Source organism: Microcaecilia unicolor, chromosome 6 (assembly GCF_901765095.1).
Source record: "Microcaecilia unicolor chromosome 6, aMicUni1.1, whole genome shotgun sequence".
In the NCBI taxonomy this organism is placed as follows: Eukaryota; Metazoa; Chordata; class Amphibia; order Gymnophiona; family Siphonopidae; genus Microcaecilia; species Microcaecilia unicolor.
The window spans coordinates 318,832,433-318,852,175 of NC_044036.1; the positions used below are offsets into that span (position 1 = coordinate 318,832,433).

General features: G+C 44.4%; 1 protein-coding gene across 1 annotated transcript in view; it reads right to left on the bottom strand.

Moving 5' to 3' along the window:
- LOC115472562 overlaps nt 1–19,743 on the bottom strand; it is a 122,919-nt gene that overhangs the window by 71,677 nt on the left and 31,499 nt on the right. Inside the window, 3 exon segments of the mRNA XM_030206859.1 lie at nt 3,123–3,262; nt 5,015–5,073; nt 14,092–14,228. Coding sequence (XP_030062719.1) covers nt 3,123–3,262; nt 5,015–5,073; nt 14,092–14,228 — 336 coding nt within the window.

Consider the following 19,743-nt stretch of genomic DNA (forward strand, 5'->3'; position numbering starts at 1 on the left):
ACAGAGTATTCTTTATAACAGGTGCAAACTCAGGGCTACATGATTCAGATACTATGAAACAGCATGGGTCATTTTACTCACAAAAGGAAGAACATTTGTGTGCTTTGATTTTATTTCCTGTTTCTCCCTTAACCTTTCTATCCATTGATATCCTGTTCATACTGTGCCTGATATCCAGGGCTGCTTTACTGGGTAGGAGAGGCCCCTAGTCAGGTAAGTAGCGCTGACTGGGTTATACCTGGATTTTCAGTAGCACATAACTGGATTAGTGCAGGGGTGGTTTGGGGGCAGAGCCAGGAATTACCAAGCACCACGGAAATTCAGTGTCAGTGCCCAGATAACTAGCCTGCTTATTTTCGAACGAGAAGGCTGGCCACCTTCTGACACAAATCGGGAGATGGCTGGCCATCTCCTAAACCCGGCCAAATCGGTATAATCGAAAACCGATTTTGGCCGGCTTCAACTGCTTTCCGTTGCGGAGCCGGCCAAACTTCAAGGGGGTGTGTTAGCAGGGTACAGAAGGCGGGACAGGGGCGTGGTTACGAGATGGCCAGCTTCGCCCGATAATGGAAAAAAGAAAGCCGGCCCTGACGAGCATTTGGCCGGCTTCACTTGATCCCTTTTTGTTCACGACCAAGTCTCAAAAAGGTGCCCCAACTGACCAGATGACCACCGGACGGAATCGGGGATGACCTCCCCTTACTCCCCCAGTGGTCACCAACCCCCTCCCACCAAAAACAAAAAAGATTAAAAAACATTTTTTTGCCAGCCTCTATGCCAGCCTTAAATGTCATACCCAGCTCCCTGATACCAGTATGCAGGTCCCTGGAGCAGTTTTTAGTGGGTGCAGTGCACTTCAGGCAGGTGGACCCAGGCCCATCCCCCCCCCACCTGTTACACTTGTGGTGGTAAATGTGAGCCCTCCAAACCCCCCCAAAATCCACTGTACCCACATGTACGTGCCCCCCTTCATCCCTAAGGGCTATGGTAGTGGTGTACAGTTGTGGGGAGTGGGTTTTGGAGGGTTCAGCACAAAAGGTAAGGGAGGTATGCACCTGGGAGCAATTTTTGAAGTCCACTGCAGTGCCCCCTAGGGTGCCCGGTTGGTGTCCTGGCATGTCAGGGGGACCAGTGCACTACAAATGCTGGCTCCTCCCACAACCAAATGCCTTGGATTTGGCCGGGTTTTAGACGCCGCCATTAGTTTCCATTATCGCTGAAAACCAATGCTGGCCATCTCTAAAGCCGGCCCAAATGTTGAGATTTGGCTGGCTCCAACTGAATTATCAAAACGAAAGATGGCCGGCCATCTTGTTTTGATAATACGGTCAGGACGCCACTTTTTGGGGCCGGCCTTGAAGATGGCTGCCCTTACAGATGGCTGGCCCCGTTCGATTATGCCCCTCTAGCTGTCCTACGTTAATTGAATATGAGTGGCACCTGGGTAACTCTGAGAAGCCTGTTGACTCCCCGATGATCAGTGCCTGGATAGGGCCCAGCACTAAGGGGTTGATATGCAAAGTGATTTAATTGGCCAGAAATGGCTCTTGGCCAGTTATATTGCCCGTTCAAGGTCGGTGGCTAATTTTCAGCTGCACTTAACCAGTTAGTGCTGCTGAAAACAACCGGTTAGCACTGAACTGTAAACTAGCTATTTTGGGGAAGTTTTGGGGGCGGAGTTGGTACTTGGCATTCAGCACTTAACTGGCTAAAGTAACCACATAAATAGGACTGCATGAAAGTCAGTCCTATCTTTATGCGGTATGTGAAGAAGGGGATAAGGGAACAGAGGGGGGGGGGGGGGGGGGGGGTTACCGGTGGAGGAGAAGATAAGGCCCAGAGGAGTGGACAACCCAGATTCTTAGCTCAGGGAGATCCACATGTCAGGAGAAAGCATAGATCATTTTCCCAAGAGGGCTGGAGGCAGGGTACAAACGACAATTCCCAGCAGCCCTTGAGGAAGTCTTACAACAGAATCAAAGACTTCCTATCCCAGCAGCCCCCAGTGGAGCCCAAGGGAAAGGCAGGTAAAGGTGAAACCCAAGACACGGAGGGGAGACCAGGAATGGAGGGGGAGCCTCTAAGCAGAGCTAATCAGGGGGAAGAAAAGGAGGAAGAAGTGAGGCAAAAGGAGCCGATGGAGATTGTAGCCCTGGCAAGATCCACAAGTAACCGCTTGGTGCGGGGTCTTGGTAAACAAGGGAAGGCAGTGGATATTGTGGAGGAGCCAGGGAGTGATGGGGTCAAGTGGGAGGAAGACAGGAGATAGAGCTGGCCAGAGGAGGGAGGGGACCCCTGGGAGCTCTCTGCCTCTGAACTGCTGATGGGGATTTCTAAACTGCTTGTTTGAACTGCCTGTTTGGAAGTGTTTGTTTTTCTTTGTGGAACGTTTTTTGCTTTTGGGATTACTTATTTTGAATTGCATCATTGGGACTGCTGAGATTCATGTCCTGTTGGTTTATGAACTGCATTTTTTGAAGCTGTGGAGATTCCTGAACTGCTTTGCTTTTGGAACTGCATTATTAAAAACTACTTTTTCTAAACTGTTTGTTTTTGGGATTGCATTCTTGAAACCGCTGGGATAATTTCCCTGGCGGATATCTCGGGAGCTGTGTTGGAATAGTACTGCTGACGTACCTCAGGTCGGAGAGTACACTTGGAGGATTACAAGGAGTTGTACCTAAGTGGAATATCATATAGAAAATTTGGGCTGGAGGCCAGAGTTTTCCTGAGAGGAGCAGAGGGATCCTTCACAGGTAACCCATAGCCAATTAAACGCTATGCACTAGCCTGCTCCGGAAACCCAGCAATTCAGACGTGGTCTGGCATTGATTTTAACACCAGCAGCAGTCAGCAAAACACTGAATGCCATCAGCTGAATATTGGGCTCTACATATCTGGACAGGATTCAGCTGGTGGTGGCTAACATCTAACAAAACGCTGACCACGGCCAGTTGAATATTACCCCCACCATTCTTCGTTCAGTCTCAGACTCAATCTTTGCTTTGTCTCTTTTCCTATCTCCATTTGCACAAATGCTTTCTTTTCCTGTGGTGTGATGGAATGACCCAACTGTTTAATCTGCTCAGCCCCCTTTTCTTCTCAATTCATCTGCAGGTTACCTTTCAACTTCAGTGTTGTGTTCATGGTGTCATTCTCATTGAGACTTTTCTCCAGCTCCAAGGTCTGATGACTTGATTCATCTGTTACTGCTGTCATCCACAGGGCCAGGTTAGTGGTCAAGACAATCATCAGGCCACACCTGCAGGGACAAAGAAGAGAGGTGGGAATTCAGAAATTTGTCTTCCTACTGTTTTTCTTTTTTCCTAAATCATCCTTTGAGAGGAAGGGAAAGGAGTAAACATTCATGGTCACTCTCAATAGGAGTTTTGGTCAGGGCTGGCCCAACCTTTAGGCAGAACTAGGCAGTTGTCCAAGGCAGCAGGAAGCATCTGAAGGGCATCAAAGAATGGCTGGAGTCAAAGCAAAACAATAGGTCCTAAAATTCACCCATATTTTACCAGCAGAGAGAGTGAACAGTTTTCAAATAGCCCATTTATCTAGATTATTCTTGGAGGGGTGCTGTTGAGGTAATCATGACTTGGGGGGGGGGGGGGGGGGAGCCAAAGTGTGTAAAAGTTAATGGGGGGGGGGGGGGGGGGGGTGGAGGGTTTGCCTAGAGAGCCTAATCCCCTTACATCAGCCATGGTTTTGATCATAACCTGAATCACTTTCCCTGAGATAATTTTTTTCTGTTCAGCTGTTGCTCAGATTCGTATGGGGAAGACTAGTATGAGGATGAGGTGAGCAAAGACCGAGAGCTGGAGCACGCCAAAATGAGACAAGGCTGGACTAGGGATTCCTGTACCTGGAACAAGCTGGAGTAATGGAGGGCTGGAGGGAGGGTAGATTCTTCTACCAAACTCCTCTTGAACTGGTAGAATTGACTGGCTTGTTCTCAGCCATATCCACAGTTAACTGCTGGAAGTGGGAAGCATGGGACATTACAGCGCTCAATGCATTTTAAAAGCAATTCTTTATGTAGCGACCTTAGGGTCCTGCTAAGGGATGCTCACAGTGACACCTAGAGGATCTACTTAAATAACACACTTTTACTTAGCTATGACATCACTAGTTGCTAGAGAGAAGTATTTTCCTCATAGACCAGTATTAAAATGAGGGGAGGAGATTAGTTTGAAGGGAACTGCACTGTGGTATAAAACCCTGTACACTATTCAAATTCTTGTCTTTGGTTCCCTGCCTCCTTGGCCAAATGAACTGCATGTGAAGGTAGAGCCCATCCAGCCCACAGGTTTCTAGCCATCTAAGCCCAAGCAAGGTTACGTGCCTAACGCAAGATTTTGTGCAGGGTTAGCTTTTGCGCAAAGCCCTTTTTTTTTTGCATCTGTGCACCCACAGAACTGTGTGCCCACCCTGTGCAAATCATTGTACACTTTACTGCATTTGCCCCACAGTCAGCAGGGCTGGGCAACCACCATCCTCGAGGACCATAACCTAGTTGGGTTTTCAAGATTTCCACAATGAATATGCATTAGATCGATTTACAGGGAAGCATTACATGCAAATCAATCTCATGCATATTCATTGTGGAAAGCTTGTAAACCCCACTGAGTTGTGGTCCTAGAGGACTGTGGTTGCCTACCTCTACTTTTGGCTGTCTGCACCTGCCATTACAGCTTGGTAAAAGGAAAAGCAAGAGTGGGGGGGGGGGGGGGGGGGGAGATTGCTAGAGGTGACAGCCTTATTTCAAAGTGTTTGATTATATTAATTTCAAATGTTTTGAATCTTTGCATACGCTCTTCAAGCACTCTGATTGCATGGTTGGCAAGGGACTGATGTTCACTAAGAAATGTTCACCTATTGAAACAGTCCAATAAAAATGTATTACTTGTCCCAGATTGAGCTCAAATGAAATCATTACGCATTCACAAGATGTTACTATATGGTACAGTTCTGTGTTTGATAAAGGCAATATGGTTATAATGAAACTCACCTAGTTATGTCATAGTAGATCTGAACACAGTGCTTACAGCAAACCCATAGGAAATAACTCTAAACGTTGAAAAAATACAAATTAAAACAGCGTATTTTAGACTTTTTCTCTTTATAGATCTGGCATATTTGCTGCATTGACATTACAGGGTCTCATGGGTCCATGTAATACAATAAAATACAATACATTATTTATATTCCTCAATTACCAGTTCACTGTTTTATTGAGGATTATACGAAGAAAATCAGTTAAACACTGGGAAGACAGAATGATAGGATGCAGATAGAATAAATTTTCTGTATTTTAGAAAATAAGAAAGATCTTTAACTTCCTATGGAAACCGATTGTATTACTTCCTCCCGTTTCTTAGCCCTCACAGGAAGGGGGGAAGCATATGAAAATAATAAGAAAGAGAACTTAGACTCCATTAGGTGCAGCCAGTAAATTACCTTTATTAGTATCTCACAGAGCCAAAAATACAAAATAGTTCTTTCCCTGGAGCAGGTTGCCAATCAGCAGTGCACATCCTGAAAGACAACGTCTGCTCAGCTAATACTGCCCCGAACATCACATATATACTGTTACAAGTTACGTTTTCCCAGAAATCATGTGATTTCCCATAAACCAGAACCATTAGGTAGCCTTATACCATATATGGATTGGTCATGTATTCTATCAGTCTCTCCTGATATGTTTGCACGTGCCCAGTCAGTGGCCATTGGTTAATTACTTATGAGTTCTGTATCAGTTCTGCGTGCACAGCCACAACAATACCCTTGTGTCCTCTCTCTGTCTATCTCCCCAAATGAAACATTCTGGACATGTTAGACTCACACTGTGTCCTCAGCCTGTCTCCTAGCAACTTACAAGGTTACATCCACCCTATATGAAAAACATACTCAGCTGCAAACAAATGTAATGAAGTGTCATTTCTCAGCTCCTCAGAAAGCAATGATTGTTACCCAAGATGCTGAGTTAGTAGGCTAACATGTGAGAACCAAACTGAGCAAAGTACAGGCCTTAGGCCTAGCCCTTAGGAACAGGCCAAGCATAGGAAGGCATATACACTATGTGATGCCTTTTGGTAAAGAGGCAAGAAAATAAAATAACAAGAAAGGTCCCCTATGAAAGGAATGCCACAGGACAAGAAAGTTAGCTCAACACGGTTCCGTATTTCAGTGCTAGGCAGTGGCGTAGCCAAGGGTGGGCTTGGCCCACCCACTTTGGGCTCAGGCCCACCCAGTAGCAGCACACCTATGATGTGGCTGGCAGGGATTCTCAAGCCCCACCAGCCAAAAACTCCCAACAACTGTCCCTCCTGCATACAGTACCTTGTAAATAGTAGATCTTCGCCTGCTACATACATACTATTCACACCGGCCCCACAGCCTTCCCTCTGATATATTCCTGCCTATGCGGAAGCAGGAAGTTGCATCAGAAGGAAGACTGTGGGGCCAACATGAGCAGTGTGTATTTCTGCTTGCTGCCAGTGAAAATCTGCTATTTAAAAGGTATTCAGGGGAGGGGGATGTTTAAAAGATCATATGGCATGCAGGCGAGAGAGGGAGAGACCAAATCACTTGTGGGACAGAGCGGAGTTCTTCTGCCCACCCATCTTGGGCCCAGGCCCACCCAAAATTGGGTGTCTGGCTACGCCCCTGGCCATTTGTGTTTTAAATCATTCAGATCATTGTTGACTCTTGATACAGGTGCCTTGCGCCGATACATGGAACCTTGTCGAGTCTGAGTCTATCTTCTGAATTTCCACCATCTTTTGGGAGTTTGCTTTATGTAGACTTATGGTCATTTTTATCATAATAAACTTTATGATTTATCAATTCTTACTCTAAGGTTCCATGATTCATTTTTATTGGTCCACCCTCTACTTCCTTGTCTTGTCGTAAAGAGGAGCATATTTGCACAGCTCGATAAGAGAACAATGAAGTGAATATCTGCTGATACTTTTATGTTCCCTACAGATGGGAAATCAATTATTAATTGTCTCCTATTTCTTAATGACCTATTCAATGAGGAAAAAGTCAGCATAGGAAGCATATAGGATGGAGCTAGACCGTGGCGTATTCTACATATTATAATGCAGACCATAACAATGATTTGCTTCTCTAATATAGACCACAGACATCTTTAAACTTGTACACCTTCTTGTCTCTGAAAAACAAATGAAACTACAGGTTTTGAGAGGTATAAGGATAAACCCAGGATTGTGCCTATTTTTCATTATAAAATACAACCCAATTCAAAACTGCATAGAGCAATATAAAATCAGAAACTTAAATTCTATCTAATTGCTCCAAATCAACAGGATTTAAATGAGTCTTTAGACTGCTATACTATCATTTAATTATATGTAGCCTCATAAGCCCAGGGTACCTTTTTTCACATTAGGACACCACTGACTGACATTCATCATTGGCTACCACCACCTACCCAACACCGCAGAGAAAAACTCTCCTATCTATATCTAATCATGAGAGAAAAATCTGCAATGTTTAGGCTCATGGGAAAAACCAATTTTATAAATCCACAGTTCAAATGCTCATCAGATCCTAAATTTGACCCATAAAACGCTGTAATAGGTCTAAAAAAGAAGAAAAAATGTAATTCAACATTGAAAAATACAAAAACGTCAGCCAGGTTGAACAGTTCTATATGTGCACTTAGCTTTGCCTTATTCCAAAAGCTCAATCACTGTTTATATTCTCTTTAAATACATCCATGGCTGTAACTTCTTAAAGTCCACGTTTTACTCCCACTCTTTCTTATTCCTCGACAGGATTAGGACTCCCACTGTTTCGCTCACTTCATCAGGAGAAAAAATAAGAAAGCACAATACATTTCTCTTCATATCCATGCAGACACAAAATGGCGAATGTTTTTATAGGACGCCCAGAGGGAGACTCTTTCTCCCACTGACGTCATTCAGTACCTCCTCTGCCCTAAACCAATCAGTAAAAGGCAGCCCACTCCATCGGACCATTCAGCCCATTAGGGCTGACAGTTTGCAATCGATAAATCCACCTCTGCTCTTTTTGATGTAATACTCTTGAAATATCACCCCGTCTACCATTGTTGATAACTTGCTCAATAATCATACATCTAAGTTGCTCAAAGGAGTGCTTCATCTCCGTACAATGTTTAGCTAAAGGCATATGTGTTTTACCGGCTTGAATGCTGTGTTTGTGTTCACTCAGTCGAATTTTAAACATGCGCTTTGTCTGACCAATATATCTGTAACCACAAGGGCATGTAATCATATAAATCACCCCTTTTGAAGTACAATCAGTAGAGTTCTTCAAAGGAATCCATTGATCTCTAATTGGATCCCAAAATTGATCCACCTCCTCCATAACATCACACATAATGCACTTATTACATTTAAAGTGACCTACGAGAACAGACTTTCTGTTTGTCCAAATATCAGAATGACATAATATATCAGCTAAATTTGCCCTTCTCGAGTAGGACACCATACATTTTTGTTCTGCAAAAATATTATGTGTTGTTAGGATGTTCCAATGTTTATAAATAATATTTGTAATTTTCGGAGATAAAGACGTGTACTGCATGATGCAGGGAGTGTTCCGTTTTTCTGCTTTTTGTTGCTTGGATTCCAGCAAAAACTCTCTATGATTAAAGAGGGCTCTCTTATATGCATGTTTAACAATGCGTTTCGGGTATCCTCTCGCATATAATTTCTCTTTTAATTGAATAGCCGATTTTTTATACTTCTCTGAAGAATCACATATTATAAAATACAAGCATAACTTGGTAAATATGCGCATATGCCTTTAGGGTCAAGAACTTACACTTGGCCATAGAGATCTTAAATCCTTTACTCCAACTTCTTTGCTTTAATGTTCACTACTACTACTACTAATCATTTCTATAGCACTACTAGACGTACGCAGTGCTGTACACATTATATACAGGTACTTCCTCTGTCCCTAGGGGGCTCACAATCTAAGTTTTTTTTTGTATCTGGGGCAATGGAGGATTAAGTGACTTGCCCAAGGTCACAAGGAGCTGCAGTGGGAATTGAACGCAGGTTGCCAGGATCAAAGCCCACTGCACTAACCATTAGGCTACTCCTCCACTCTTACCTCTTTTACTCCACCACTCTTAGCTCGTTTACGTAACTTACCTTGTCTGATCAATTTCAAAATGGAACTCAGCACTTTCTTAAGCATTAGATGTGGTTGCTCCTTTGCAACCTCACTATCAATCTCATGTCAATCATAAATTCCACAAGCCTTGGTTTACCAGATTACTACACCAATATAAACGTCAACTTTGCCAGGCTGAGAGAAAATGGCAGCATCAGTCTTCCTCTATCAATCTCTCTATATATAATACCACAGCCCCATCATATAAAACAGCTATATTAACGGCTAAAAGAGCATACTACATTGCTCAGATAGTTAGGGCTCCTAATTCCTCTGTTCTTCATAAGACATTGAAATCTCTTACCTCCTTCCGTTCCTCTATGACTGCTTCTGAAACCTTACCTTCTGCTCAAGGTTTAACTACACACTTTGAGAATAAAATTACTAATCTGCAAGCAAAGCTTGGTCCATCATTCTTGGTTCCTTCAGTCACCCAGTCTATAACTACTTCAATAGTACCTTGTAGTACTTTTAGTTGGTTCAATCTGTTCTGAGTTTAGCAGACATATTGTCAGTATGAAACTAACTACAGCACCTACTTATCCTATTCCCTCTAGCTTAGTTAAGAGCTCTCTAGACTCTATGATCACCTTAAGCTTGTCATCAGGCTCTGTCCCTGATTTTTGTAGGTCAGCTACTATTCATCCTAAGATCAAAGATACCACAGCACTAGCCTCTGACCCATCCAATTATTGTCCAGTTGCAAACCTTCCTTTCACTGCTAAAATCATTGAATCCATAGTACATGCTCAATTAACAAACTTTATTTCCAAATCCAATGTGCGCCATCCAAATCAAACTGGTTTCAGACAAAATCATGCTCTCGATCAGGCTAAATCAGTTATTCTATTGTCATTGGATCTTTCAGCAGCTTTTGACCTAGTTAATCATTTCTTTCTAGTACAGTGTCTAAGCGATATTGGTCTTTCGGATACAGTACTCGAATGGTTCACCTCCTATCTTACCAACAGAGTTTATACAGTTACTTTTCCGGACTTCTGATCCTTTCAGACTCCACTCCAGTGTTCCTCAGGGATCCATTCTCTCGCCTACCCTATTCAATATTTTTCTGGCCCCTTTCCTGACTTTGGCCCAATCTTTAGAATTGAAGACATTTGTTTACGCAGACGACATTCAAATACTGTACACTCTAGAAACATATGATATCAATGAAATCCATGCACTAAATCAGAAGCTTATCATGCTTACTGATTGGCTTGGAAACCATAACCTTGTGCTCAATCCCTCAAAATCTAGGTATGTCTTCTTTTCTAATAAGGTGAATGCTTCACTACCTATGTGCATTTTTCTTTTGAATATGCCAGTTCCCCAGGCAGATACAGTTCAAATTCTAGGTGTTCTGATCAATTTCAATCTCTCCTGTAAACCTTACTTATCCTGAATTATTAAAAGTTGTTTTTACAAGCTTCGTCTAATTTGATCCATCCATTTTTTGATTCTCTTAATATTTTAGTCCATTCACTAGTGATTACATGACTTGACTTCTGTAATTCGCTATATCGAGGACTTCAGGTCAAAGAGCTTAGATGTCTTCAAATTATTCAAAATACTGCAATTTGCTTGATTACTAATATAAAGAAATATGATCATGTCATGTCACACCTTAAAAATGCTCACTGGCTACTGATTAATTATCATATGACTTACAAGCATTTTACTTTTAATTCACAAGGTATTGGCTACTGGAGATCCATTGCATCTCTCCATATAGTCCTTCAAGAACTCTTCGATCTGCTCAACAAAACCAGTTTATAATCCCAACCTATCATACTATTGTTCATGGACATATTAGGCACTCTCTTTTTTTTCGGTTCAAGGACCTTAACCCTGGAATGCTCTTCCAGGCTCCTTAAGATTACAACTACCCTTAATATACTGTCATCTACCACATTTGCTTATTTCCGATCTGACGAAGAAGGGAAACCTTCGAAAGCTAATCAAGAAATGTATTAAATTATGTCCAATAAAAAAGGTATCATCTTATTTTCTTTCCCATGTTTTATTTTGTTTGATTTCTATTAACTACCCTTAACAAAGTCAAAGACAGATCTTAAAACCTATCTTTTTGACGATGCTTTTCTCTGACACCTGAAGTTTAGATTCTATCCAGGATGCACACTGATTTTACAGGGCTTCCCCTTCCTTTTGTATCTCCATATTTCTTTCCTTTCTTTATTGTAGTTTTACCGCCCTCCTTAAATTTTGTTTGTCTTCATTTATGTTAATTTTATTTATTTCTCTCTGTATAAGACTGTAAACCTCCCTAAAGGCTACCAAAGGGTGGGGCAGTACATTTTAAATAAACTTGGAAACTTGGTGTAAGTGCTTATCCCTAAATGCTGGAGATGGGTGTGTAACGTTTGTATTATATAAGTTAAGCACATAAGTGTGAATGCAAACTACACTCCACCCAAACACTGTCTATGTGTGTGCCCATCTGTCAAATAAGTGCTGTGTATGATATATGTGTATTTACAGTATAGCGTCTAGGCAGAATTTAAGTGCATATGAACACACATATATGTACACCTCCTTGTTATTGTTTAAGGAAAGGTAGTATATTAAATTCAATAAACCGTAAACAATATATGCCATTATTCTAATCAGTTATGCATGTAATTAGGACCAGATTCAGCAAATTGCGTCCAAAATGTAGGGCTTGGAATAACGTGCATAGCGCTATTCTATGAAGTACATCTACATTAAGGCATGCTTTATAGAATAGCTCATAGGCCAGGAAAACGTGTCTACATTTTGGCACGGCAATTTAAGCCAGTGAAAACCTGGTGTAAATACCTACACCTAAATGTAGGCGCATTGCCCCGAATTTTATAACAACATGAGTAAATCCAAGTACAACTCCAACACGCCCACACTCCTCCCATGACTATGCTCCCTTTTCAGCTATGTACATTGGAATTTACGCGTACCCCATTTTAGAATACGTCTAAAAAGGAGTTTGCGTAAATTCCAATTAGTTAGTGATAATTGGTCATTATTGACCAATTATCATCACTGATTGGCTCGTTAAGCAATTGAGTGGCACACATAAATTGGCCGGGGTTAGTGCGTAAATGTTAGTGCCCATATAATAGAATTATCCCCCATGAGTTTTCATTTGCAGCTATGTAGTCCCTTCCCCCCCCCCCCTATTTTCAAAGCCATTTCCTAAACCAGTCATTGCAATGATGGTCCTCAGCCAGCAGCTCTATCTGAAACCTGGGACATCTGTACCCTTTGTCTGGCCAGTAGGTACCACTGTTGAGACTCCTACACCTCACCCTGGGACTGGGAACTCTGCCTCCACATCAATTTTGCCCTGGCTGGCTAGAAAGTAGAAGACCTGACCGGGCAAACAAACCAACATCCTCCTCATGACCACACTGAGCCACTGGCCCAGGCCCAAATGATCGATTTTTCACTTGCATATTTTCCCACATGCTCCCCCAACCCTAAGTTTTTCGCATAAGCATTTGTGACCCGCTGAGTGAAAAGGTACCAAAAATGGGGTTACAAATAACCAGTGCATTTTTTCTAGCAAAAAAGGAGCCGGTACTCAAATGCCAGGCCATCCTTCAGGAGTGGGATGATCACGGAGGGACCCACCCCACAATAGCCAGGCCCCCTGCAACCAGTCACAGAATCTATGACAAGGCAGAATTGGTGTGTAGAGCCTGAGCTCTTTCATTAAAACTTGGGGACCGTGGGTCAATTTTAGCAGACAATGGAAAAGGTGCCGGTATTCAGTACCCCCAAGCACCCTCTCAATAAAGCCCTGCAAATAACAGAGATAAAGGCTATAAAAGTTTGGAGGGGCAACTTTCATTTTTGTAACTTTTGTGTACTGTGGGGTCAGTAGAATGGGACTGTGCCACTTTTTCACAACTTTGATGTTTTTCATGATCTACAGCCTAAAATCTGCAGGCACCTAAAGTAGGGTATTTGATTTCTGGGGTTAATTACTTTTTTTGTTGATAATTGTTTCTTATTTATTAAAAACATAATTAGCCCATACATGAGGCTGAAATTTTGCAGGATTATGCAGTTGATATCCCTCTGTCCTGGGGTGTAAATCAGTCACATAACCCACTTTTGGTACCTTTTTGCTCAGTGGATCACACATACCAGCAAAATTCAAGTGTGTAATATCAGTTCTTATTAACTTTTTAATATTATCTATGACATCTATTGTACAACGCTGACAACATGCAATAAATTATGTACAGGTGTAAACCTCCATGGGACAAAGTCAAACATTTCTTGCAGCATGGATAAAGTGGTTGTGGACAGAATATCCTCAGGAATGTTAAGGAACTGAGGCCAGGGCTGCCGAGAGACTGGGCTGGGCCCGGGCCAAGGCCTCCCCCGGGGCCCCGCCCCCCAGGTTGCCGCCGCTCCCCCCTCCACCCCTCCGAGGTCGCCGCCGCCGCTCCCCCCTCCACCCACCTCCCTCCGTCCGCCACCAGGCCGGGCCCCCTGCATTGAAATCACAGCGCCGCAGAGCAGCAGATCGCCTCCCTTCGGCCCTCCTTCCCTCCTTGTGTCCCTCCCTCGCGGAAGTTAAGTCAGATGAGGGTGGAACACAGGGAGGGAAGGAGGCCTGAAGGGAGGTGATCTGCTGTCTGTAGCGCTTTCACACGGAGGTGAGAGGCACTGTGATTTCAATGCAGGGGGCCCGGCCCAGTGGCAGACGGTCGACGACGGAGGGAGGGTGGGACTGCGGCACCGGGCCCCCCTTGGAGGCCTGGGCCTGGGGAATTTTGTCCTCCCTGCCCCCCCCCTCTCGGCTGGTATGACTGAGGCTAAAAGCACTGAAGAATGCTGCTGAATTCACTTGACTTTAGGGGAACATTGAGATGTATGTATACTCACCTGAACGATAACAAAAGCTGCCTCCACCACAGGAAAGACAAGTTTGACTGAAGACACACAGTTGTTGTAACCTACATAATGCCCAATTTTAAGTGCATCCAGCACCAATGTGAAAGCAGCAAACAGAATGAGCCCACCTGTGTAGAGACAAACAGAAAAGCTGATGGGTGATATATCTTACTGGATTAGAATCCCCCAATCTCCACATTGGAAGGGGAACAAAAATTCATAATAGCTATTTTTGCAAGGAGGGAGTTCATGAAATTATAAAAATTATTTTGTAATATAGCATTTCTTATCCAAAAAGGATTGCATCATACTTATGGGGTGAATAACCAAATCATGAAAATTTTCAAACGAGGGGAAAAAGCACCCTAATTTTAAATACAGTGCAAGCTATGTGCATGTATGTTTAACTCTGTTTATTGGTAACACAACTTATACATTGTTCCAACATGAACATGAATGAAATCTTGTATTTAACATCATCTCCAACTGCGTCACCAAGCATTTTATTTTCCCCCCCCCCCCCCCAATGTTAATTCCTATCCCTTCCTTCCCCCCCTCCCACCCCCCTGCAGAAGAACAGGCAAGTATTCAAACATTTAAAAGTCTACTTCTAACTCCAGGTGACAACGATCTCCAGAAGGGGTTCCAGCAGTCCTGGAACTCTACCCCCCTTTCGGATTGCCAGTCCTGTATGTCTAGCCTTTCAAGTCTCATCAGTTCAATCAGCTTGACCCGCCATTGCTGAATATTTAGGCACTGTCCAGTAGTCCATCCTGCCAGGAGTAATTGCATTACTGTTAAAGTTACTTTATTTGCAAAAGATTTATAGCCTTTTGGTGTTGGCAGTCCCAGGCGGGGTCTGCCAAACAACAGCAACACATCATAGTACCACTTAGATCTCCACCAAGAGGAGACCTGGAACAGCACCTCCCTCCACAACTCTTCCACCTTCCTACATTCCCAGAACATGTGTCCAATTAATACTCCTGCTGTACCACACCTCGGGCACTCTCCCCAGGGGGAGGTCCCCATGTGGAATGCTCTGCGGGGTGAAATGTACATTCGGAGCGCAAATTTATACCATGTCTCCCAGTGCTCAATGAATCTGGACCTTTTGCGAATGCCCAGGATAAAAGACTTGAGGTGTTCCTCCTGAATAGGGGTTCCGAGATCCTTGGTCCAGGCCTCCGCTAATTTTTTATAATCCAGTTCTGAGGCGGAGTCCTTGATGTGTCTGTGGTAGAAGGTCATTGGCACTCGTTGTTGTGCTTCAAAGGAGAATGCCGTCGACAGTTCCTCCCTAACATCTTCCGCCAGGTCTGCCCAAGGCAGCCCCCGTATATAATGTGCCAGTTGGTAATAGTGCCAATAATCTTTGCTGGGGATACTGTACTCCCTTTGTAATTCCGCAAAGGGTTTAATTTTCCCTTCGTCATTCACTGCTTGTAACAGATATTTGAGTCCTTGTCTCTCCCAGCGTTTAAATGTTGGGTATAGATTTCCCGCGGGAAACCGCGGATTGCCACATATGGGTAGAAATGGTGTTACTCTCGACGAAAAATGGTGTAGCTTACACACCCAGCGCCACGCGGCCCGCGCCGCCGGCATTATACCTGACTGATGTAGTTCCGTAGGGGTCTCCTTCCCTGTCAGATGCAGGAGGCATCCCAAGTCCGCAACCGGGGACATCCGTCTTTCCAGAGGGGTGTTTGAAAAATCTGAAGTTCGTCTATGCCAGTCGTTGACATGGCGCATTCCGCAGGCGACAGTCACATGCCGTAAGCTCATGAGGCCCACCCCTCCATATTCCACTGGGGTGCACATCATCCTCAACGGGAGTCTTGGCTTCCCTCCTCTCCACAGAAATTTATTTAAGAGTCTGTTCTGTTGCCGTTCATCCGTTTTGGTAAGATAAAGGGGCACTGTTTGAAAGACGTATATCCATTTTGGAATAATAAACATATTGTATAGTGCCACTCGTCCAAATAGGGATATCGGGAGGTTCTCCCACCCCTCCAGCTTTGATTTAGTATCTGACAGCAAAGCAGTTAAATTAAGTTCATGAAGTTTCTTCAAGTTTGCTGGAATCTGAATCCCCAAATATTTGAGGGAGTCTTCTGCCCATCCGAGAGGGAAGGGACCACGCCAGTCGCCCTTCACCGAGGGCATCAGTGGGAGCGCCCAAGATTTATCATAGTTCAGTTTAAATCCAGAATAGCGTCCATAGGTCTCCAGGCAGGTCATCATGCCCCGGAGAGAGCGTGCCGGTTCCTCTAACACTAGGAGTAGGTCATCAGCATAAGCCAGAAGTTTGACTTGCTCCTGTCCCAGCGCAACCCCCCTTACCTCCTCCGCTAACAAAACAGTTCGGAGCAGGGGTTCCAAGGCTATAGTAAAGAGGAGTGGTGACAGGGGACAACCCTGTCTCGTCCCTCTCATTATCGGGAATCGCGGGCCCTGCCTTCCATTCACCAATAGCCCTGCCCAGGGTTCTCTGTAGAGTGCCCGCATCACCTCCATACACCACCCATCGAAACCCATGTGTTCTAGCGTCTGGAAAAGATACGGCCAAGCGACCCTGTCGAAGGCCTTCTCTGCATCTAGGCTCACCACCAGGGCGGGATTCCCCCCCGCCCGGCAGCGAGCCATCGCCAACAACAGGCGCCTAACATTAAATGAAGATTGTCTCCCTCTGACAAAGCCCACCTGTTCTGGGGTCACCATCCTAGCAAGGGGTGCTGCCATCCTCTCTGCCAGTATCTTAGCCAGTAGTTTTACTTCTACGTTTATGAGAGAGATAGGTCGGTAAGATGTCACTTGCTCTCTGGGCTTTTCTGGTTTCGGGATCAGGGTGATTAATGCTGTGTTTTCGTGTAAGGGAAATGAACCTGACTCAACTATCTCCTCAAAATAGGCTAGCAAGTCTCCCATTACTTCTATCGGTATGTTTTTATAGTATTCCGCGGAGTATCCATCAGGTCCCGGGGCCGAACATGTCTTTAAAGTCTTTATCGCTGCCTGAAGTTCATTAAGTTGCAAAGGTGCATTTAGGGATTCTAGTTCTATTTCCGTCAGTTTGGGGACCTTCGCCTGCTCTAGGTAATGTTGTATCTCCATGGGTGTCCCCGGCCCCCCCTCCTCTGCTCCATATAAGGAGGCAAAATATTTCGTGAACCGGTCAATTATTGCTTTATGATCGTTTATTGTCTGTCCATTAGGGCCTTTAATCGCTTCTATAATTCTAGAGCCTCCCCATCCCTTAATTAGCCTGGCCATCAATTTCCCTGATCTGTTTCCAAAGCGCTTAAGTCTGTATTTCTGATAATTCATGGAGTGGGTTGTTTTCTCATGGATAAGAGTGTTTAGAGCGACTTGTGTCGCCCTGAGGGCCTCCATTGTGTATGTATTAGGGTTTTGGATGTATGTCCTTTTAGCTACCTGGGTTTGTTTCTCTAACTGTAGGATGCTATTCGCCATTTGTTTTTCCCTTCTGCACACATAGGCAATTATATCTCCTCGCAGCACCGCTTTCGAGGTTGTCCAATATAACTTGGGTTGGTCCCTATGTTGTATATTATATTCTTTAAATTCGGCCCATTTTGTATGTATATATTGATTGAAGTGGGGGTCCTTAGCCAAGTAAATTGGGTAACGCCAGCCTGGGCCACCCCCTCCCCCCTCCACAGCAAATTCAATGTCCGCCCACACTGGGGCATGGTCCGAAATCTCTTCAGGGCCTATGTGGACCGCCTGTATCCGGGAGAACAGGGAACGATCTGTTAGTATGTAATCTAATCGAGCCTGGGTATTATGGGCCCTGGAACGGTGGGTGTAGTCCCTTTCCCCCGTATGGAAGGTCCTCCATGTGTCCACCAATCCCAGAGTGTCGGCGAAAGTCTGCCACATCTGTGTTCTATACCCCCGATAGTATGGGGACGCGGTCGCCGAGCAGTCTAAGGTGGGGTCAGAGATCAGGTTAAAGTCGCCCACTACCATCAGCTCTCCCTCCCGGATTGCCAAACATCTAGCTATCAAACTTTGGAAAAACTTTTTATCCGGTACGTTAGGACCATATATTACTAGTAAGTGAAATTTTATTCCCTGTGCCCACCCTTGGAGCAGTATATAATTCCCTTGTTCTCCTCTTTCAATTATTGTAAACTTACAGGTCACTCCCCTCCTCACTAGGACAGCCACTCCCCCCTTCCGTCCCTGGGCCGAAACTGCATAAACCTCTTCAACCCACTGCTTTCTCAATTTTTTATGCTCTTGGTCTGATAGCCTCGTTTCTTGTAAACAAGCAATGTCTATTTTATGTCTCTTTAGTGCAGTCAAGATTTTTGTTCGTTTTATGGGGGAAGTTATTCCCCCTACGTTCCATGTAGCTAGCCTAATTGGCATGTTTGTGTCTTATGGTGCTGGATTGCATGAGTCTTAATCCTATGTATTATATCCAATTCTTTATCTATTCTTCCTCCCCCTATCCCTCTGGAACATCTGTCTTCTGTTATTAATCGTTGTCTCTCCTGCCCTGATGATTGGTTTTCATAGATCATTAGTTGTCCGTTCTTCTTGTCCCTCCCTCCCTCCCCTCCCCCCTTCACCCTCTGCCAAAACCCTATGTGCCCTTCCAGCGCTAGCTGAAAGTGGGGGATCTCTTGTGACGCTAAGGAGCCCCGACCCCCGCCTGCCCCCCCATTCCCTGTGCTTCCCTCACCTTACAATCTGCTTATGCTTCATGACCAGACTCCCGCGCCTGTCCAGCAACTCTCATTCTCCCGTCAATAATCCACATCCATTCAGAAATGCTCGTGCAGGCTGTACTGTGTCAAAATATTGCCATTTATCTTGGTAAAAGATTCGGAATCGAGCTGGATATGTTAGCATAAATTTAATTTTTTTCTTGATCAGTATTGTGCAGAGGGGGTGAAATTGTCTCCTTTTTTCTTGTATAATCCGGGAAAAATCTTGAAAAATTAGTACTCGTTTAGTGTTATAGGTCAGTGAGTCTCTCTTCAATTTGAATCCCTGCAGGATTTCTTGTTTATGCTTATAGTTCAGTATTTTTGCTATTACCACTCGGGGTCGATTAACATCTTCGTTTTTCCGGCCTACTCTATGGGCTCTTTCTACCACCAATGGCCCTCTTGAATCAGTCAAAGCCAGTTCTTTGCCCAGCCATTGTTCCAGCCACTCCGCCATGTTAGCCTCCGGTATGCTTTCAGGCAGGCCAACTAACCTTATATTATTTCTCCGCGAGCGATTCTCGAGATCGTCGAACTTGTCTGTCAGATCTACCAGTTGCTGTTTCAAGCTGACAATCTCAGGCCCATGCGTTCTAACATCGTCCTCCAGCGCCATTACTCTGGTCTCCACATCTCCCATTCGCGTTTGCAAGCCATCAAAGCCCGCCGCGTAACTGTCTAGTTTTTCGGACAGGGAGTCCCACTGCGGGGCTAGTGCCTTCATGATCGCTGCTGTAATCTGTGCCAATTGAGCTTCGGAGAATTCCGTTCTCAATTCGTTCTCGTTGTCCGCCATTTTGTTTTCGCTCGCGAGTTTGTTTTTTTCTTTTTTCACCGCTTTATGCGCCATCTGAGCTGGTGAGCGGCGTAAATATCTGTCCATACAGTCCTCCGTTAT